Here is a 23,835-nt window from a genome sequence, read left to right on the forward strand (position 1 = left end):
GTCAAATATATTTCTGAAGTTTTAGAGGAATCGCTTGACAGGTTCGGGTACCTGCCATACAACTCCAGAAGCTAATTTTAAATATTTGGAAAAATAATAAAGTCAGATTCATGAAACTTGGCAGTTGTGTGTCCAATTATAGGTCAAATATATTTCTGAAGTTTTAGAGGAATCGCTTGACAGGTTCGGGTACCTGCCATACAACTCCAGAAGCTAATTTTAAATATTTGGAAAAATAATAAAGTCAGATTCAAGAAACTTGGCAGTCATGTGTCCAATTATGAGTCAAATATATTTGTGAAGTTTTAGTGAAATTGCTTGACAGGTTCGAGTAGCTCCCATATAAGTCTAAAAGCTTATTTTAAATATTTGGAAAAATAATAAAGTCAGATTCATGAAACTTGGCAGTTGTGTGTCCGATTATAGATCAGATATATTTGTGAAGTTTTAGTGGAATTGCTTGACAGGTTCGGCTACTTGCCATACAACTCGAAAGCTTATTTTACATATTTGGAAAAATAATAAAGTCAGATTCATGAAAGTTGGCAGTTGTATGTCGAGCTATAGGTCACATATATTTCTGAAGTTTTGGTGGAATTGCTTAACAGGTTCGAGTAGATCCCATACAAGTTTAAAAGCTTATTCTTAATATTTGGAAAAATAATAAAGTCAGATTCATGAAACTTGGCAGTTGTGTGTCCGATTATAGATCAGATATATTTGTGATCACGAAAGGTGCAGGGTATAATTCAATCGGTTTATACCGACTGAAACGTTTTTACTTGTTTTTTTTTTGTTTTACTCTGAAATATATTACAGTTATAAAATATCCTTGCAAATTTATTATATTTATGTTGCACAATATTATCATGTAGCAATTGGATAAAATGAAAATATTTCATATAAATGCAGAGATAGCATTTATATATAATATATTTATAAAAATATATTTATTAGACAGAGTGCTTAATGGTAACTACTGCTCTGGTTTACCTTTTAAATGGTGGAAATATAATTTGATTTTGAAAAAATTAAAATTTGTAGTTTTCTAAAATTAATAATTGTTTCTCGCGTATTATTCGAATTTTTTAATTCTATGAAATCGAAGAATTTTAGTATGAAATTTTTTAAAATTACAACTACTAGTATTTTCATAACCATGTGAAATATATTTTCACTGTATGAGGCGGTACAAGTATAAGTAATTTTTTTGCACTATTTCGATGCCGAGAAATATTTCCCTGTAACGATTAAAAAAGAGATTATTTGGATCCGCGCTTGTATTAGATTTACTAAGAATGTAGGCCAGTAAAGTCACTGAGCTCTTAGATTGGTAGCATAATTCACCTATTCGGTTCAGGTTTATCATCATTCTCAAAATATTTGTTTTCAAAAAGAATTTTAAATTTCATACAATTTCAAAATATTTTTGATATTAAAAATTATTAATAATCTAGACTTGAGAAATTAATACGATATTTAAAATTATTATTTTTGAACTGACATAAACTTCTTAATTGTTTTTATTTTGTAATAACAGTAACTACATTTTTATATTCGATATCATGGCAATAAAATGACAATTAATAATATTGAATAACTACTATTCTTTTTTAAAAATTTAATAGAAAATTGCATAAAATTTATGTACTTATATAAAATTCAAGTTCTGCATTGGACACTTATATTGAACACATTATGTATTTTAAATTTTATGTGTGTATGTGTTATGCATGTTTATAAATACTTTGTGGATGTACATTTAAAATAAATTTACTATTAATTTCAATTTAAAGATTTTTCCTTTTTTGTTACTTTTGTTTTAATTACACACTGTAATGTTATAATGATTATTTCTGTAAAGCATTTAACATTGACAAAATTTATAATGTACTTGTAATTATTTTTTCATATTAACTGTTTCGTCTTTTGAATTATACGAGTATAATTGTAAAATAATTATTGTTTTCTGAATAAATTTCTTTACTATTAATTTAATGTAAATATGTGAGTAACAATGCATATATATATGTACATGGGCGTACGATAAAAATTTTCATAAATTGATGGGAAAAACCAAAATTTTCTTGTTAAACAAGAAAATTATAAATTTCAAGTAATATTCTTCATGTTTATTGTAAATTATTGTTGTACAAAATATAGAGATCATCTTCGCACGTACCTGTACTGTACTACAATCAGACTTAATTGCATTTTCATATATAATATTATTTCTTGAATAAAGTGTTACAATTAAGTATTTCCTATAAAAATTAAGATCATTTTTTAATAGGTTCAATGCCTAGTATATGCATCATAAAAAAAAAAATTTCGAATTAATATGAAAAATCGCAGAAAGTGTTGGAAATTTATATATGTGAAAGAAATTGTGCTAATATGTTTAACTATGCAAAATTGAGCGCATCCGAGCTTTCTTGTCTTTCAAATAGAAGGATATTAAATTATAAAGAAAAATTTTTTGTTTAAAACTTTAAAATTTAAATAATTTTTGCTTTTTGAGTTAGAAAAAGTAGAAAAATAAAAAAAAAATTATGTTAGTCTAGATGATTTTTGAAAACAAACTAAATTAAATGAGAATACTTAAAGCTTAACCAAACAAAAGAAAAGATATTCCAATCGGCATACATCGGAATCAAATTTTATTACTTCGGAGTACTTCGGGAAATATAAATTCATCTTGACGGCCCGATGGAAAACTCAGCATTAGGTTATTGTCTTACAACATTTGTTGTATTTTTATAATCTTTAGTAGAAGTACAACTAAAATTTTTGGTTCTCATTATGCATCGCGATATATGATGTATGGCAGTCTTATTATTATTAAGAAATTCTTATTTTTTATTTAAAAAGCATAACCAAAATTTTAAATAATTTTACTAAATTCATCAATGCCAAAGTAATATTACTGATTACTTTTAGTTTTAATTCAAAATTTTATCAAAAATTAATTATATGCTCTCAATTTCTAAAATTAATTATCGGAATTCTTTTCAAGCTTTATAGTTAGATATATCTCTATAAAAATGGTACAAAAAATATTTAAACTTGGCAACATACGCATAAAAAAAGTGTTTGCATATATTTAGGGGTGAAAACAGAATTTCGTTGATAAAAATTAATTGAAAGGAAGTAGAACTAAAATGTTTGTGTCAAATATTTAATTAAGAAAAAAAATTAAAAAAAAAAATAACTGTAAAAGGTTTTATTTGTTTAATATTTTCGTTTTTGTTTTTGATTTTAAATACAAATTTCAAGCAACATTTCAAATAGGTTTTTTGTTTTTTTTTTTAATTTTTTAATTTCTATCAATTTACTTAACAATTAACATTTTTTTGTTTTATTTAATTTTCATTAAACTAGGGATTTGTTTTTGAAATTTTTTTTTTTGTTTTGTATTTTGTTATTGATTAAAAATTTTGAAATAATTTCGTTTATCTCCTTTGTTTTTGTTTTTTGTTTTATTATTCTTTTGTTGATCTGGTTGTAATTTTCTATAAGTTTTTGTATGTACGGGTAGTTGTATATTTATATAATTATGTATATAACATGTATATTTATATATATATATGTATAATTTATATATATATTTTTACAGAGTATTCTCTGTTCTGTAAATAATCATTTTTTTTTTATATATATTTTATATTTATTTTAATTATATTTCTAAAAATTAAATTAAAATATGTTTTACAATTTCTTTTTTTTTTTCTTTTGTTAATTTTTTTTTTTTAATAATTATTTTTTGTTTTTTTATTTAATATTGTCCTATATACCATTATACACATAAATATAGTTTTTCTTTTTAATAATAATATTAAATACGCTATATAATATTTTATAATTTCATATATATATATATATATATATATATATATTAAATAAAAACTTAATTATAATATTATTATAATTTTAAGAAAATTTTAATTGTAATAAATTACTAAATTTACAATATATATGTGTATATAATAAAAAAAATATTAAACTTATGTTAATTATAAAAATTAAAAAAAAAAGTGATAATAATAAAAAAAAAAAAAACAATTTTTATATAAAATATTTTCCAACAAATAAATTATGTATGTGGTCGTATAAATAATTCGATAAAATGTGAATATTTTAATAATACAAGTGTATACATTACACACACTTATATATTATGTATGTATGTATATAATATTTTGAACAATATAATTTGTGTATTTTATACGTGTTATTAATTTTATGTATACATAAATGAGTAAAAATAATTTTTTTCTTGTTTTCTATAATAAACAATTTTTTTTTTTTTTATATTTGAATTTAAAATTTTTTTTATTTTTATTGTAATTATTTACTTAATAAATATACACAATAAAAATGATTTTAGAAATAAAAATTTTATTTATTTTTATTTTAATAACTTTTTTAAATATTTTAAATTTTTTTTTTTTTCATATTCTGTATATTTAATACACACAGCCATAATAAAATTAAATATATTTTTTCTTCATATTTTTTGTGTTTTTCAATATTTTCTTTAAAATATATTTTTATTAAATTTTGTATAACATTTTTTATTTTTCTTAAGTTTTTTCTTTTTTTTTCTTTTAAATCTTGTTATTATTTTAAATTTATTTGTTCAATTCTTGTTTTTTGTTTTAGTGATATTTAAATTTGCAACATAAACAAAATTTTAAATATTTTAATTAGAAAGAAAAAGATTTTGTTTTCCATAGAGAATGTTATGAGTTTAAAATTGAAATTACTTGAGTTACTATTCCTTAAAAGGAATAATATTGAGATACTATTTCAATATTAATATGCAGTTTTTGACAACATAGAATTGAGAGTTCGGTGAAGAAATAAATGCAAGTTTTAGTTAGTTGTATGTACAAGAAACTGAAAATCTGTGGATGAAATTTTGTTTCTTTTTTTTTTTGATATTTTTAAGATTTCGCTTGTATTTTATTTAAACTGTTCTTTCTTTAATTCATTTAATAAATGATTTTGACAGTAGTGCACACAATTTATTGGCGTAACTGGAATTTTACATTTGTTCTAATAGCAGCACTGTTTAAAATGGAACTGATAGTGATATTATATAATTATTGTTAAATTGAATAAAAATTATAAAATTTCAAATATTTTCGTAATATTTGTCAAGTGATTTAGTAAAATGTGGCGCTTCTGAATGCTCATTTACTATTTAGATCTATTTTTATATACAAAAAAACAATGTGCTGTAATTTGTTTTTTAAACTAATGATTAATTATAGGAAACATTTTCGAAACAAATGATTTTGTTTTGTTATTGATGATCTGATACAAAACAAAATTAATGTTCCTTAGTAAAATCGAATTATGACGAGTTTGTGTTAAAGTATTTAATAAATATTTTATTTAACGTAATTTACTTTGGAATATAGAGGAATATATTTTTGTGTTTAACAACTTGTTGTATTCCATCATTATAAAATCAGAATCGTTTTACTATTCTAATTTACGATAACAATTTATTAATAATTAAAATTATATAACGAAATTAAAATATTTATAATAAGAAGTTCATTGCTAGTAATTTCCAGTATAGTAGCTATGGGATATGTTTTTTTTTTTTAATTTAAGTTTATAACTGCATTTTTATTTCGTATAACAATTAGAACTGTAAAATATTAAATTTTTATTGTAATATAAAAAAAAATGGATTCTATTTTAATATTATAACATTTACGGCTGATTATATATGTATATACCAATAAAATAATAATTATTTCATAAAAGATTTTATTAGAAAATTTTCGTTTTCTATAAAAAATTGAGTAAAGAAATAAAATTTCTTTATGGTTTACAATAATGGTGCTTTAAAATAAAAGTGTTTTGTGTTAAATTTAATTTTAATAGAATAAAGTACATATGTATACGAATTTATAAAATGTTCAATAAAAAAAAAATAAATATGAAATAAAATTTTTTAAAATAGAAAATAATATTTTTTTACTTTTACGAGTGTCATTTTGGTTAAAACATTGAAAAAAATCTAAAAATTAAAGAATATAAAATATTTAAAAGTATATTTGGAAAATAATCGAATTTTTAAATAGAAGTCGAATTTTTAAATAGAAGAATTATTTATAATTATTATTTATAAGAGTTTTCTACTCATATTTCTTTTGTATTTTGTTTACATTTTCAATTATTACCATTTTATTATTATAGTTTATAGAAATATTTTTATTATTATTTTTTTTAGTATGGTTTTAACATGCAAAAAGTATATTATATATTTTTATATTATATATAAAGTGTTTGTTTTCGGTTTTTGGTTTTTTTTTTCAAAAAGTACATATTACACATATACACAATTATTATGTTATTTATTTATTAAGAGAAAATAAATTTTTGTAGTAAATAACTATCATTTCAAGTATTAAAATTGTATAAATACAATAATTTCCAATATGGAATATTTAAAAAATTAAAATATAATTGAAAGTTACATTTTAATATTTTCCTTCATATTAACTATTTTATTTTTATTTACTTATTTCTTTTTTTCTTCTTCTTTTGAATACATTTATAATTTATTTAAGCATTTGTTTTTCGTTTTCAAAGAGTTTGTTTTCAAATTAATAAAAAAAAATTATTAAAAATATTATTTTAATTGCAAGTTGATTATTTTATTATGAGAATTTGTTTCCGTAAATAATGAATTTTGTTTAATAGTAAACTTAAATTTTTAATATTGATTGAGATTAAATCCCCACAGATATTGAAAATTTAAAAAAAAAAATAAATTACAAAATAATTTTGTGGGAAACAAAAATCTTTTTAAAATAAGAATTTTTTTATTATTTTAAATAAAATAGAATATTTTGGGGTAAATTTTTACAAAAGTAGTAAGGTATTTTAAAATTTAATAAATTAGATTTGAAAGAAATTTTATTTCCTGGCTACAATAAAAATTATTGTATGCAGTCAAATTATTTGAATTTTAAATAAGAGAACAAATTTCATTGAAAAGCCGGAGAAAATTGATTTCATTACTCAGATTATGGCTGGTGATAATAGGCCGTTAAGTGCGGGTCTATAAATTTTTGTTAAAATTCAATTCCTGTCTTGATTTGTTTTTTGGAAGTATTAAAAATATTTCTGCAGTCTCACCAGATTATGGCTGATGATAATAGGCCGTTAAGTGCGGGTCTATAAATTTTTGTTAAAATTCAATTCCTGTCTTGATTTGTTTTTTGGAAGTATTAAAAATATTTCTGCAGTCTCACCAGATTATGGCTGGTGATAATAGGCCGTTAACTGTGGGTCTATAAATTTTTGTAAAAATTCAATTCCTGTCTTGATTTGTTTTTTGGAAGTATTAAAAATATTTCTGCAGTCTCACCAGATTATGGCTGATGATAATAGGCCGTTAAGTGCGGGTCTATAAATTTTTGTAAAAATTCAACTCCTGTCTTGATTTGTTTTTTGGAAGTATTAAAAATATTTCTGCAGTCTCACCAGATTATGGCTGGTGATAATAGGCCGTTAACTGTGGGTCTATAAATTTTTGTTAAAATTCAACTCGTATTTTGATTTGTTTTTGGAAATATTAAAAATATTTCTGCTGTTTTCCTTTCCTTGTTCAGTTGCAAGATATAGCAAACGGAAATAATTTACAAAATTCGACATTTCATATTTTCATACGTATACGTTCTTAAACATAGAAAATATTAATTGAATCAATATTCAATAATTCTTATTAAAATCAAAGCAGTTTTTATTGCATAATAAAATCAATCTAAATTTTGTACAAGAACAGTAAAAATTGTGAAGCAATAAATTATTTTTACAAAAACATTTAGGCTGTTTTTGTAGGAAGTTGTCGGCCATTTACGAATTTCTGAACGAGAAGCAAATTTTAGTTTTCTCATGTAATGTTGTATAGAGTAAAAATTATATAAGAATTTAAATATTTTGAATGAGAGAAAAATTATCCGAAATGGGAATTCATTTTGAATAAATGAAACTTGTTCTTTTATTTTAACCTGTAATTTTGTGTAAAAATGATAAGAATTATTTCTGAAAACCTAAAATTTAACAGAATATTTCAATTTTATTAGAATAATAATTTATAATGTAAAAATTGATTAACTACAATTTAAGTTTATTTGCATTTTAATTAATTCCTCAAAATAAATTAAATGATTTTTATGTAAAAAAAAAAAATTAAGTGATTTTTTAAATGAATTAGTTACTTTTCATCTCAATCAATGAGTATTAAAAATTTTTTACAAATCATTAATAAATTTGGTCTCATAATGTTTGCTTTTTATTAAATTTGTAATTGCTGTTTATGGTTTTGTAGCTTTATATTTTAAGTATATTAATTGAGAATATAAAAAATTTGTAGGCAGTGATTTTAAAGAATTCTAAGAAATTATTTTATTTTTTTTTTTGTTTAATATAAAAAGAAAATTTTTATTTCTCGAAAAATTTTACAATTTAAATTTTATAGTTGAAAAATTTAAAGGAATTTTTTTTTTTTTATTTTGCAAAAATTTTTGTGTTTTTTGTTTTTTGTCTTGTTTTTTATTGAAACCTTATAGTAAAATGAAAATTAATGTTAAAAAAGTAAAATGTTGTCATTCAAAAACAAAAATTTAATTGGAATTATTAATGATTTTCCTGTTATTTGTTTGTTTAAGTGCAAATTAATTTTTGTTTTTTTTGTTTTTTTTTAATATAAATTAGAAAATTAATATTTGATTTATATATTAACCAATTATATATTATGTAAGTATATTGTACGTATATATGTAGTATATTTTCAATATAGTATTGTAGTTAAATTGGAAATTTTAAACATTTCTTTTTTTTTTCTTTATTTTTAAATATTAAAATTTCTAATGTTGTCAAATTCAGATTTAAAGTATATTAGTATGTATATCTGTTAGTATGTATGTTTATTATGTATGAATGGATTTTTTTTTTTGTTAATTAATTTTTATTTTTATCATATTTCCTACAAATTTTTATTTATTTAAATTTTTTCTGGTTTTGATTTTAATTTTAATTTAAGAAAAATTGTAAAAAGCACAATTTCTATTTTAAATTTTTGTTTCCTTCCTTCTTATATATTTATTTATGTATGTATATATATAAATGAATTCTTTCGGTTTGTGTTATACAAATGTTGAATTTTCCATCTATATATTACATATTTTATTTATTATTTTTATTACATAAAATTTGTATTATATAACATCTTTTGTTTTGTGATTTTGAAAAGTGAAATTTTCTTTTACTAATTACTTATTATTTAAATATCAAATAGAAATAGAGTACAAGAATTTTAAAGTCTAACATGTAGATTTTCGAATTTTTTTATTCTTTTTTATTTTAGTGTTTTTTTTTTTGTTATTTATTTTCATATATACTGGTATGCATTTTAAAAGGAGATTTTTTTGTTTTGAATATACAAATAGAAAGTTTTCTATAGCAAAGTTTATTTTGTTTGTTTAAATTTTTTTTTCGTCCTAGAAATTAAATTTGAACAATTCAATTTTTTATTTGCTGTTGTTGCTGTTGTTGTTTAATGGTTTTTTTTCTTCTTCTTAAATAATTTTCTTATTTTAATTTTTAACTTAAATTATTTGGTCTAAACTTTATTGTGTAAGAATCTTTAGAGAATTTTCAACAAATGTATTTATAGTATTTTTTTTCAATTATTATTATTCGGTTTTAAATTTCACGCATATTTATCACAAAACACAATATTAATAGCTATATGTGTATGCATATTTAAAATATATAAAATTATTAAATTAATTGGGTTTATATTGGGTGTATCTACTAGGAAATAGAATGGTTTTTAACGTTTTTTTGTTCTAAAACTCTTCAATTAGCTAAGTTTTCCATATTATTTTTGTATAAAAATGGAAAAAAAATGATATGGGCTTCTGAATTTTGTTTTTTGCAAATTGTCCTTATTAAATCTTAAATTAAGTCCGTTTTTAGCTCCAATGTACAATCGATTTTTAATATATTTTGACTATCGTTTATTAGTATGACAATGACGAAAATAGGATACTTTTAAATGAAGGATACTGATACAGGCAATACAATATTAATTTGAAAAATTTCTTAAATATTTTGATCTAATATTAAAAAAATTCAATGTCAATGCCAATTTAAGGCAATCACAAAGATTTATTGTAATTTGGACAGAATATAAAAATTATTGATAATATTTTAACAATTATCAAAAATATTGCTATAAATTATTGGAAACGAATGAATCGATTGCAAAAATTTAGTTATATTATGGTGAACTAATAATGGGATGAGATTTCAAAGGCCATAACAAGAATTTGAAGAATATGAACAAGTAAAGTGAATCGCAATTCACTCAACTTCAAAATGTGCTGAAAAAAAGCGTGTATGGTTTTCAAATAGACTATTTTTAGCTTTGAAAATAAAATTTATACAATTTCAAAATTAATTGTCAAAATACAAATGAAGTAAAATAAAATAATTATATTTTAATTTAATTTTGAAATCCAAGTTTATTTCTAATTGTATAGTAAAGAAATGAAAACGTAATCATTATTAAAAAAAGAAATTCATTTCCAAGGATAATATAGTAATCGAAAAACGTTGAATTAGATGTTAAAATAGCAATCGGAAGCTGCCTTTTAATGTAGGGGAATAAAAAAAAATTATTTTTAATATTCAGCAAATCTGAAAATAATAGAATAATAATTAAGAATTTACTGAATTAATTTAAAAATTTATAATATGGATTGGTGCTTTATGCAGAATTCTTTTTCAAAGAAAAGGTATTTTGGGTTACCAGCTTTACGTAAAAAATGTGTGTTATTAAAAAAATTTTAATTTATGGTTAACTTATAAAAATTTAACCGTAGTTTATTTATTGGACTAAAATTAATATTAGAAAAAATTCTTTACAGGCTGCAAATAATGGAATTGTAAAAAGTTAAAATTATTTAGTTGTGGCATCGAAAAGTTTCAATTTACGCATTAATTTTTCTCTTCGAATTTATACAAAATTATCGTAATAAGTTTCAATTTTATTAGTTTAAAATCAGAGAACCCAACATTCTAAATTAAATTCTAAATTAAATTTTTATAGTAGTATAAGCAATTGAAAATGGTACTAGGTATAATATAGCTTAATGTCTACTTTAACTTGAAATGTGAAGCTATTTAAGAATTATCCCCTTTTCTTTCTAAAAATAATAACGAGAAAATTGTAAAAGTATATTAAATTATTCGATTTACAATATTTTTTGCAGTAATCCTTGTTTATTATCCTTGGCGTTTTTTTCTTTCCTATAGCAAAATAATGAAATTTATATATGTTGGTTAGTTATGTATATAGTATTTAAGGTAGTATAGAAATCAAGAAACGATTAAATTGATTACAGATTTTTCATTGCTATACCATAATGCTTATCCAAATAGAGTATAAGTAATATTGGTATTTTATCCAGCTTTATAAATTTAGGATATAGGATGAAATGCATTTAAATGAAATGAATGAAAAAATAGGATAAAAGTTTCCTAATTATATTCAATTTAGTTATTCTTTCTCTTTCTCATTGATTTATACACGTATACTTGGTGTGTATATCTAGAATATTTTTTATATGCTTTATTTACTATTGAAAATCTATTGAAGAATAGACGTGATCTTTTTATATAAATAAATTTTATAGTTTTTTTTATAATTTCTGTTGCAAATGGAATAATAATAATTTTCTTTTGTTATTTTAAAATATTTTGTTCTTTTTTTTAGTCTTTATTATTTTTACGATTTAAACTTTTTGTACCGGATTTTTCAGCATGAACCAATATTCCACTTGATGTTCCAAATGTTGATACTTTAATATCAAATTTTCCATCTAAGCTAATTGCTTGAGCCATTAGTTTAGCATGTTCGATAGTAGATTCACTTAATCTGTAGAAAAAAGAAAACAATTCAAAATTAATATTTTCATTATAAATTGTGCAACAAATTTAAGTGCCTAATTGCTCAAATATCCCAAAAAATAAATAAAACTTAAAATTAAAATTGAAGGTCTATGAAAATGAAAAACGTCAACCAAATAAATTGAATAGGATGAAATGGTTCGAAGTAAATGGTATGACGAAATTTGAAATTATAAATAAGAGTGCGATGAAAAGAATACAAAACCAGAAGCAATACGAAATATTCATTAACACAATCTCAAGTGGCGCAATACAAACCGTATTGCAATCTGTTTCAAAGAATATCGGTCTGACTTTTAGTATTGGAAGATTGATAATTTGTTGGAATTTATTTTGTGTCAAATAGCTATCAACGAGAGAGGAATCACAGGACAAAATATACTTAACGACAGAAGAAAAAATTGGCTTTGTTTCAATGTTTTCATCAGTCTCAATCTATGTACATAAAAAATTCTAAATTCATTTCGAAATTTTCCAAAATTTGTAGAAATCAATATAAAAATTGAGTTATTGAATATCCAATGAAGTTAGGGTTTAAATTTTAAAAATCAACATGTTTTGTATTAAAATTATTACAGGGATCTTTTACAGAAATTTTTATCGTAGATTTATTTTGAATTTTTCTACTTTACGCGCACATTATACTCGTAAAATGTTAAATAAAATGAGAAGAATAAAAAATTTTTAATATTTAAAACTTTTTAAATAATTTAATCACGTTAAGCTTTAAAAATATTTTTTTTTTTGTAAGCATTTTTAGAATAAAGGAATGCTGTTTTTTTCAACTAATGTAATAAAAAAATTACGATATACTAAGTCAAAGAATAGAGAAGAACAAAAAACAAATACAGGAATCACTACAAAAGTTAAAATAAAAAAAACTGTAAAATTTTTCCAATAAAAGAAATTTACGAGCTTAGTTTGTGTTTAGAATACAACAAGTGATTAGAATAACTTTTCTTTTTTTTTGTTTGTTTATTATTTTTCTCTTTCTTTCTTTTTATTTTATTATAAATTTTCTTCCTCTTTCATTTCGTTGTTGTACTTAAATGTTCTTTTATCAATCTGTTTAACAGATGTTTTTTTTTAATTTTTGATTTTTTAAAGAATCTTAAAAATTACGTTATCCTAAAATTAAGAATTAATACGGGGGAAAGAGAGAAGAGTGATTCTTTAGTGTAGATAATAAGTGACAAAAGATCAAAGATATTATATAATAAAATACGTATACAAAAATTTTGGTACATATATAAATTTGCTGGAATCGAACAATTTCACCAAATGTCGTTCAGCTAAATGGGAAAATTGATTTATCTATAAATTTGTTTAAGTACAATATGTAATACTACTGTAATTAATCTATTCGTCTAAAAAAACGTAGTCGTCACAAATTAATTTTCGGAAATCTTGGTATTTTTGTTCTTTTCTTATACAGGAAGGTTTATATTTGGAAGAACATCTTCTATTGAGATTAATTTTTTTCTTGTTATGTTCCCAAAACATTTTCTATATATTTTTCCAAAATTTTCATAAAAAATTTAGGTGGTGGTACTTTACATACTAAGCCGTAAAGTTCATAATGAACATCAGTTTCATAATAAACATACGTTCGTACAGACTCGTACATAGCTAGTCAAAAATTTAAAAAGAATTTTTTTTTGAAAAATTGCATACTTTTAGGTAAATCAATTTAACTATTTCGTAGGATATTGACATAAAAATAAATTTTTTATGAATTAACCTTTTGTTACCCTGTGTAAACGGACTAATTTTTCCCAAATTTTTGTTATTTTTTTCTCATTTTATCATTTATATTTTGTCATTATATCTGATTTTTCACATTTTCTGTTCTTCTCCTTCTTTCTTGTATATATACAAATTTATTTTTTCATTCAAAAAATTTGTTATGTGTGTTTGTAGATAAATTGATAGAAAACGGAAAAACAATAAATTGAAAGAAGAAAAAAATTATTTGATAGAAGTTGGTATGTTGTAGATAACAAGATAAATGATGATTCCAAGGATATTTTCATGAAGTTAATCCATCAAGTTAAAATCCTTTTATATAGTATTAACTATATTACACATATACATATATAACAGTATATTATTATTTGTTGTTCTACTTTAAATATGTATATAATATGTGTATATATAATATTTCCTGTTGAGTAAAAATCTTTAAATTATAGTCAGAAAATTATACATTTTATACCGATATACAGGATATTTTATCATAAAGAATTCATATTTTTTTTTAAAACTACATAATATAAGATAAAAGAATCCCTTTTAAATACGATATACTGTTATAAAAATTAAATTTCTTTAAATTTATTTAAAATTTCATGTAAATGTTATAACAATGTATGTATACATAAGCGTGTAAGACGGAAAAAAAAATCTTATTTGCGATAGTTATAATAACTTGAATAGATTGAAAATATTGAAAGATTTTTTAAATCGCATTTTTATTCACACACATACATGCATGAAATTGGCATATTGCCACCATCTGTTTGAAAATATCATAAAAATATTGAAATTAGATAAAAAATATCAAATCGATTTATATACATACATACACATATACACTCTATGTTTGAGTATATTTTGCTGTTACAAAATAATAATAAATGCGTTTCAAATTTATTTTGAAAACAAAAACTGTTATAATAATAATAATGTTATATAGATGAAAACTAGTATATAAAATTTAATAAAAATTCAAATTTAATAAAATTTTAATAAAAAGATTGAATATTTTTTATATGTATGTATGTGCATGCGTTTGAGATTGTAGCATAAATATATGAAAGTTTTTGCTGAAAATAAAATCAGCGATGTAGGGCTTTGATTTTTGTTATTAAAATAGATTGAAAAGTAGTTGAGAAGAAGTATTTTGTGTCTTGTATTTTTTTAAACTACATATACGGTGTGCTTGACTTGACTGGATTTTCACAGTAGTGTGTTATAAAGCACTCAAAAAACTAGTATATTTTCTTCTTTACACAGGGAAAAAATATAAATTTCATTATATTTTTTTCAATAAAATCTTTATTAATTACCATTTACTCAGATCTGTATTTAATCAAGGCTTAAAGCTGTTATTTGAATACAAAACTTTTAGAATTAACAGTACTCGGAATCAAGAATAACTAATCTGTTGGTGAATCTTTAATTGAATGAAAGCAATATGTTGAAGTGTAGATTATTAAAATGGCATTAATTTATTTCGAAAAACTAATTTTATGACATTGCCTTTAAAATGTTTAAATCTTCTTATTTGATAATCGAGAGATCGTTTTGAAAATTGCTGATTTTAAAATAAAATTCCATATGTTAAATTTAATACAACTAATTTGTTTTCAGGGAATTACTTTAAATATTGACTCTAAAAAAATTTTAAACCGATATCAAAATTAATAATTGATTTCTTGCATTAGCAATTTAAAAAGCATATGAAAATTTAAAAATTCAATTCAAAAATTTTGTTGTTAAAAAAATATTAAAGAAAAACATAATAGCTAGTCTCGAATATATTTCATTTTATTATTTACACGTTTATTTCGATAATAATATTTTGTACGTTTTTATCAGATCAAATATCAGTGAGAACTTAATTTTCACATAATTTTAACATAATTTTCACGTTATTTACACATTATTCTCGTACTGTATATAATAAAATGTGCTCTGAATTAAAATTATGAAAAATAATTTGGAATGTTCTTCTTATATTTATTATGATTTTTATTTTCACAAAAAAGAAAAAATTATATTAAATAAAAAATTGTGTAGGAAATGAAGGCTAACCGTGAACAATATAAAATGAAAGCGAGTATCCAAAGCGTTGCAAAATTATTTCTGAAATTGTTCAAATTTAAATAGAAATTGTTTGAAATTTAGATTTTTTTAGTCGATTATTCAACAAAATAGTTATTCAGCTTCATGATTTTCTAGCTGTAATAAGCCTTAGCTGCAATTTTAAATTTTTGTAAGAAAAACATGGCAATTTCTTTGCATTCCCACTGTTTTGTTTTACAAATAAAATACACAGATTAAAATTGAATATTTATTTTTGTTTTACAAGTTAACATTATAATTTAAAAATGAAAAACTCTTTGCTGCAGAAAAAAATTGATAAGGATTTCAAATTCATCAAAATTAAAATACAAATCCTTTTCCTTTGATCCTTTTCTCAATAAAAATCAATTTAAAGAAAACTAAAACAGAAAAAAATAATAAACAAAAAAAAAACTGTTTCTGCTCTAGAAATTTAAAGAAAAAAAATTTGCCTTTTCTTTTTGCTTTTCATGATAAATTCCTTTAGTTTTTTTTAAGCATTTTCTTTTTTAAGAAAAAAAAGAGAGAAAAGGTACAAATATTGATTTTGTACAAATATTTAATTTTTTCATCAGATTTACTAAAACGGAGAGAGGTAAACCATTTTAAATTAAATAAATTCATCCATTTCTCCTTCTACTCGTACATTGTCATCGTCATCCTCAATTCAATTTTGTGTTTCATAAGTAAAAAAAAAAATTGCATTGAAAATAATTTCTTCGATCAGTACTTCACGTGGAAAAAATTAAAAGCCTAATTTACATAAATGGAAGGTTTTTCTTTTCTTGTCTAGTTTTATGGGTCCTTTTGTAATAATTTTCCGAGTATTTTGAAAATATAAAAGAGATGTACGTTACTAATCGGCATTTAGGACAAATTTCCATCGCTTGCGAAAATCGAAACTTATTCAATATAAAATTTTGAAGTAATTTTTAATCAAAATCATTCGTTCAGTAGTCGGTAGTACAGAGATTTTGTAATAAAGAAAGTATTCCAATTGCCTTTTGTTATAAAAGGATCCGAATGCATATAATGGAAATTATTTTGCTTGGTTTCGCGTATTTCAATAAAAGACTAAAAATTAAATTTGCGCAACTCTCTGTTTTCTCGAAATTGAAAAAAAAAAAATAGAACGCATTTTTTTTAATCTTAATAAAAAATATTTTTTTCTCGTGCCAATTTCCCTTTCCCATTCTATACTATTTAATTTGAGTACAACATAATAATTGGAGTAATTTATTAAAATATATAAAACATGTAAAAAGTAATACTTTTATTAAAATTAAATTTTTTTCTTATTCTTATTTCAAGAACATATTCTCGCACTTGAAACTTATATATTGATTTCAAATGTTATGTAATTTGAAGCAACAGATTGATATACACAAATTTTAAAATAAATAAGAAATTTGATCTTATATTCATCCTTTGATAATTTAATCCCATGGTTTTTGATACATAATTGAATTTTATACTTGACTTTGTCCTATATCATTTCATTTAAAAAAACAACATAAAAGTAGCTTTAGAATTGTAACAGAAATTATTTTAAATTAAAATTTTGCGCAAAAATTACCTAAGTTCGCCAAATTTTTTAATATTTAAATTCTTCGTATGGAAATCAAGGATCCTACAAAATATGATAAAAATCAGATAATTCTAATATTATCAAATTAAAAAAAGAACACAACACCATTCAAAAATTTTATCAAATTATAGTGTGACAAAAATACTTTGATTCCGAATCTGATCTTGAAATCTGATCGAATTGAAAAACATGTTAATAAAAGAATCTCTAATTCCAACAGAGGATGCAATTGTTTAAGTCAATTTTAAATAGATTAAAATTCTTAAAATTTTCCAAAATGGTTTTTAAATTTTAAAACTTAATTCACTCGAAACTACTTATTTTGGCATTTATCACTTAACAAAATTTACAAGGACAGCAAGACAAACTTGAAAAAATTCACAATTTTCAAGTGAACAATTCTATTAAGTTAAATGAAAAAGTTTTCTGAGATAGAAAATAAAAAAAGAAAAAATAATCTCATGATAATTTATATTCATTGCATTAAGAAGAGATAGAATTAAAAGAATCACAGAAAGAATAGAAAACCAAAAAAATAAAAATAAAAACAAAATTCAACAAAATAAGGATGATGAAGAGAAAAAGAAAATGAAAGTACAAAACAATATCCTTATAATAATTTTCTTCTTTAATTTTATATCACAAGGATTTTTATCTAGGATTTTTATTCAATTGATAAAGTTAATATTTTTTTTTTTGGATGAGTATATTGTGATAAAAGTGTGTGTATAATGTGTATAAACGCTTATGTGCATGTACATATGAGCGCGTGTTACTATAAGTATAAAATTTACTCGTGTATAAAGTAAAAATATTGTATAACGTAAGTGTATTATTATGATTAGTTCGTTTTTTTTTTCACTAATCCATTTTATTTTATTACCATACTGTTATACATAAATTTAATAAAATTCTGTTAATATAAATTATATAAAGGAATATTATTATAGCATAATATAAAATACTTACTTAATATCAATTTCATATCCTTTTAAATCTAGAACTGCATTCCCAATGGCTGTTATTTGATCTTCCTTTTTACCAGATAAACTTATACCCATCCAACGTAATAATGGTAATGAGGATATAAAACAGTGCAAAAAACTTGATTCAATACGAATTTTTTTCGTTCTATCTAAAACGGAAACACCATCCAATTTTAAATGGCTAATTGGACTATTACGGATGCATTTTGATAATGTTTTCAATGTTTTTGTTGGATCATCAAAATGAATTACCCAGTTGCATACTTTCAATGTGTTGAGCAAACTATATTTCAATGAAATATAAAAATAAAATGTGAAAATTATGGTTAAAATGTCTTCAAAAGGAAAAGTATTTTCAGTACTCAATGATTTTTTTTTTGTGAAAGTTACATAATTAATTTTATTTTAATTAGGAAATTTTTGCTTTACCTAAAATGAGTATGTAATGATTGGAAAAAATTTATCAAACATTTATCATCTATTATTAATGGAGTTGAATGTGTTGTACTACCCAAACCAGATCTAGCTGGTGCTGATAAATCTAATTCTCTTAAGCATGGAAAACCGCATATTATTGGTAATAATTGTGGTCCTTTCCATATTATTGAATCACCTAATGTTACTTGTGCTGATGATAATTTCAATACAACAACTGAACGTGATTCAAATGGATTTATTATTTTTGAATCACTTTTAAATGTTCCAATTTGTAAACGACAATTAGCCAGACTTAACTCTCGTATTGATGTGAGCGACAAAAATGCTCTTAAAATTGATAAAGTCGATGGAATCTAAAATTTTAAAGAAATTTTAATTTTGATACCAAAAAAAAGTACTCGTATGTATTAATATTTAATACCTCAATTCTGAAAGTCCATCCATCTAAACTTAAAAGACGAAGTGTTGTACAACTGGTTAATGACCTTGCGGACATAGCAATTACAGAATCTTCTAAATTTAATCTAGGTGAACCAATGCTTAACATTTGTAAACATGGTGATTCACTTGCACCTAATACAGATGGAAGAATTTCACTTAAACGTGATGAACCTTCTAATTTTAATGTATGTAAAGTATTTGATAGGCGAACTGTTTCACCAAGACACATTGAATCTTCTAATGATAATTGAGCTTTGCTTAAATCTAAGCCGTGTAATTTTGAATATGGTTCTCTTGCTGCCAACAATAGATCATGTAGTGTACCGGAACTATGTGGACCACCATCACAAGCTGGTGTTGGATACCATGTTTTTGATACAACTGAATCACAACTACGTTTATCTGGTGGTGGCTCAATCGGTTGTCTTGGTAAAGTGGCTGATCGACCCATTGTTGCTGTCGGTACATACATACCGCGTGGTAATGATGAAAATAAACCAGGTGGATATGCTCGGGGTGATGGAACACCAGTTAGCGAACCTTGTTTAATTAAACCTGATGTTCCGGTACTACTACCACTTCCAGAGCCTTGCATTTTGGAAAAATAAAGAAATTATTTATTCGATTTTAAAAAGTTACATATTTAGTGTTACTTACCCATGCTAACACCACTTGATGATGGTGGATCATCTCTTGCACCCCAACAAGATGGAATTGATAGGAAATTTAATGGTCTAGCAGCCAATAAGGTTGCCAAAGCTGTAACAGCACCACGCTCGCAACGTAAATGTGGTAATGATAACCTTGTTATATTAGGACATTTATCCAGAACAGAACACAATTGAACTAATTGTGATGTACTAAGACCTAAATCTAATTGCAAACAACTTAGTTTTGGTTGCCGTGGTATTGATCTACACAGAGCTGAAACAACTGGTTGTAATTTTAATATTGGTGGATCCTCCTCTAATAAAGTTAAAATTAATTCAAAACTTTCTAATCTAGGTTTAATTAATGCTTTGGCAACACAACTTCCTAAATAACCAATTTCAGAATCCTTTACTTCATTTTCAATCAGTGAAGTTATTCGTAAAGTTGAAACACTTTCGTTTATTTCTAAAGAGTCGAGGAAAATTTCCATAGCACTTCTAGCATCTAATAAATGATGTTTGTCTAATTGATAAATTAATTCTAAATTTTTTAGTGTGCATGTATGACTTTTCAATGCCATACCCCAGCCCATTAATTCTGTTGGCGCAGATCTTACTTGCACCCATAGGGGTTTTGACTCCAGTGGCGAAATAGGAGGATGTTTCGATATACCTAAAATATCACATAAAGCTGCAAGATTTTCATCTGAGTTACCACCAGCCAAAGCTAAAGAAAATACTGTTTGTGGACTAAGCCATAATGGAGTGAGCTTAGAAAGTAGAACATGTGATCTTGGTCCTAATAATCCCATTGCATATTTTATAACTTTCAGCATATCTGGATCTAATTCATCACCTATTGTTAGGCCTGTGATTTCTGCTGACAGCAAACCAGGTCTATTTGCTAATGAAGCAATATAGTTAGCAGCTAAAAATTCAGCTAACTCTGGACACATTGGGCCATATATAAATTCTCCCTTTTTACGTGCTGATTTTCCTAACAATAAACCTTTATCCAAACAACCTAACATATTTGATTCAGGTGATGAGCAATACATTCTCAATTCTGACATTGATATACAAGGGCGCTTCATTTTTAAGCAGAATAACATTAGTCGGCCTAATTCGGCAACATTGATAGAGGAAGTTTCAGGTGCAATACAATTCAATACTGATTCAATAACATCCAATTCCTCTGTTGGCAAGTCGCCAGCTGTTGCTTCAAATATAGCGGCAATAGCGAGACATCCAAGCGGTGTTCGAACAATTTTTCTCAGAGCTGGACATTCTTGGACGGTATCGAGTAAGCGTGATGGCGCGGCACCCCATTGCCCTCCACCTAGTAACGATGCTGAACGACCCCATGTTAAACCTTCAAATGTTACATGTCGTTGAATTAATGGTAAAAGTTCATTACAATTTGATATGGATGTTGTTATGATAACTCGAGCTTCTGGAAACAGCTTTCCATCTAATAAATCATGAACATCTGGTGGGTACTGCTTTCCTTTACGTTTTGGTGAACCTCTTTGATTATCATAACCATCAAGAACAAACAAAAGCTTAGGTCCCAAACTTTCTAAAGTATTCCAAGCTGCCGAAAATCCGCCGAAACCATTTGCAAATGGGTTCATAGGTCCTTTTAGTAAGAGTTCCTGTAAAGCGTAGTAAATATATGAACTTAGGAGATATTGTTGTAAACTGGGTTTTTATTTTTCTTGAAGAATTTCAGAATATTTTGACATACCTTTTCAACATAATTTGCAAAGCTTCTTTTAATTTCAACTAACGGTATTAAAAAGGCCATTGCAATTGGAGTACCTTTCGGTGGCCACGGTGGTTCTCTTGCCCATCCATGAAGTATTCTTAAGGCCAAATTCGATCTAGATGCCCATGGCGGGCACTCAATAAGAACACGTCGTGGAGCTTCTAGAAAACTTCCGTCTTTTGTCTAAATATTTTAAATTAAGAAATTTATAGATTGTAATTCTGATAATTTTAAAAATGTATATGTATTACATGAACGGGCAGCAATAATTGATCTATTGTTAAACAATCTGTGGAACCATGTGATTGTACATGTAATCTTAAATCTGGTTCTAGACGAGCCGGACTTAAAGCGCCTGGCGCAACAGGAATCGCCCATGGTGGTATAATGGGTTCTTTAAGAGCCAAATCCGTATACAATGTTTTTAAATAATTATTAAGTCTTGCCTAAAAATTTAAATGAAAAGGGAATAATAGATTGAGTAAATTTACGAAAGTGCAATAAACAGTAAAAATTGACATATTTCTGGGCACTATCAGCAAGTTTTAAACGATATAAATCGCCGTTTTATAGAAATAACTGTTTTATAGAACTTTTAAGAAAAGTTTTAATAAATTTTATTTTTTTGATCTATTTTATGCGGATTACCATTTATATCGCGGCATCTGTAGAAGATACTTAAAATAATAATGAGAAGTAAATGTTCCTTAACAATTTGTAGGACGAAGCGTTTGTATATTATATAAGAAATATAAAATTATTAATCCTTAAACAAAAGAAAAGAAAAACTATACACGAAAAACTGTGCCACATGAAACAATTTTCAACAAAAAACCGAAGTGCTTAAATTTTTTCAGAAAATTAAATTTATTATGTTTACGAACAACTGAATCAACACAAAATTAAGGTAAAAATTTATAATTTTTTTTTTTTAAATTAAGTTGATGCAAAAACAAATCTTTTTAATTTTTCCCATAAATGAAATTATTATTGCGTTGAGAAAACTTCAGACTTTTTTCTACATCGTACAAAAAAATTCTTTGAAAACCAAACAATAATTTTTCAGTTGGGAAAACATTTTGTGAATTGAATATGTGTTTGCGTGTTCAAGTATTTTACGATATGAGAGAAACTTATAAAAGAAGCATATTGCATTTGGTTATTAAATTATGAAAAAAAAATTGTTCTTGAATGATGTACAAATGTGGTTATGTTGTGTGTACAGGCAGTTGCACGCAAGTTTAATTTCTTAATAGGAATTTTTTCTTCAGCAAGTTTTGTTGATGTGTTTTATACAACTGTAAAACACCTTCAATATTCGTCTTCATAATGTTATTCTCAAGAAATTAATATTTTTTTTTACAATTTAAATCTCTCTGCATGGTTACCAATATATTTTATAGCGAAATTCTTCTTGGTGAAAATTTTTTTTTGTGAATATTTTGTAATAATTTTAAATGTTTCAAATCCTTGAAATTTTTATTCATTTATCAGAAAAAGACTAAAAAACTTTCATTTAATTTTAAAATTTTGTTTTAGCATTGCCTTGTATTTAAAAATATTTTACGATTAAAACTATTTTGTATACGATACAATTCAAGAGTACGTATAATATATGCATTTTTTCTTTCATGCAAGAAAAAAAAATCCAATGGAAAACTCGATATTAATCCACATTTATAAGAATTCCTTGACGAATCATTAAAAGAGAATTCAGCTTCGCAAAAATAAGTCGCCTTGTTGTAGTCTTAATCCATGAATATTAATATATATCATTGTTTCCAGCTAATACTAAGGCTAAGACTATAATTTTCTTTCTAGCTAAAGTAGTCTCCACAACATAATTGGGATATCAATTACAATCTAGTAGGGGTCTTTACTTATATTATCATAAATCATAATTAGCTTGAATAGTAACTAAGCTTGATCTAATTCAAAATAATATTAGCCTTATTGACATGCACAAGTCAGAAACAAATGGGTACAGATGGATTGCCGCAAAATTTGTTTTTAAATTTGTACGTAACGCATGTAGCATAATAATATTCAGAATATCAAAGACTTTTAGGAAAGAATCTTAAATGTATACACACTTTTCACATGTGTATTATGTTC

General features: G+C 23.8%; 1 protein-coding gene across 1 annotated transcript in view; it reads right to left on the reverse strand.

Annotated features, from left to right (window-relative positions):
• Nucleotides 1-11,012: 11,012 nt before the first annotated feature.
• Nucleotides 11,013-23,835, reverse strand: part of LOC129605839 (uncharacterized) — a 190,479-nt gene continuing 177,656 nt past the window's right edge. Inside the window, exons 10-16 of the mRNA XM_055515815.1 lie at nucleotides 21,972-22,166; nucleotides 21,700-21,903; nucleotides 19,960-21,607; nucleotides 19,283-19,890; nucleotides 18,853-19,214; nucleotides 18,407-18,706; nucleotides 11,013-11,971 (exon numbers count right to left, since the gene is read on the reverse strand). Coding sequence (XP_055371790.1) covers nucleotides 11,806-11,971; nucleotides 18,407-18,706; nucleotides 18,853-19,214; nucleotides 19,283-19,890; nucleotides 19,960-21,607; nucleotides 21,700-21,903; nucleotides 21,972-22,166 — 3,483 coding nt within the window. The 3' untranslated portion in view covers nucleotides 11,013-11,805. The remainder of the gene's footprint in view (nucleotides 11,972-18,406; nucleotides 18,707-18,852; nucleotides 19,215-19,282; nucleotides 19,891-19,959; nucleotides 21,608-21,699; nucleotides 21,904-21,971; nucleotides 22,167-23,835) is intronic.

The sequence above is a fragment of the Condylostylus longicornis genome, unplaced genomic scaffold (genome assembly GCF_029603195.1).
Source record: "Condylostylus longicornis isolate FDR11 unplaced genomic scaffold, ASM2960319v2 ptg000015l, whole genome shotgun sequence".
NCBI lineage: Eukaryota > Metazoa > Arthropoda > Insecta > Diptera > Dolichopodidae > Condylostylus > Condylostylus longicornis.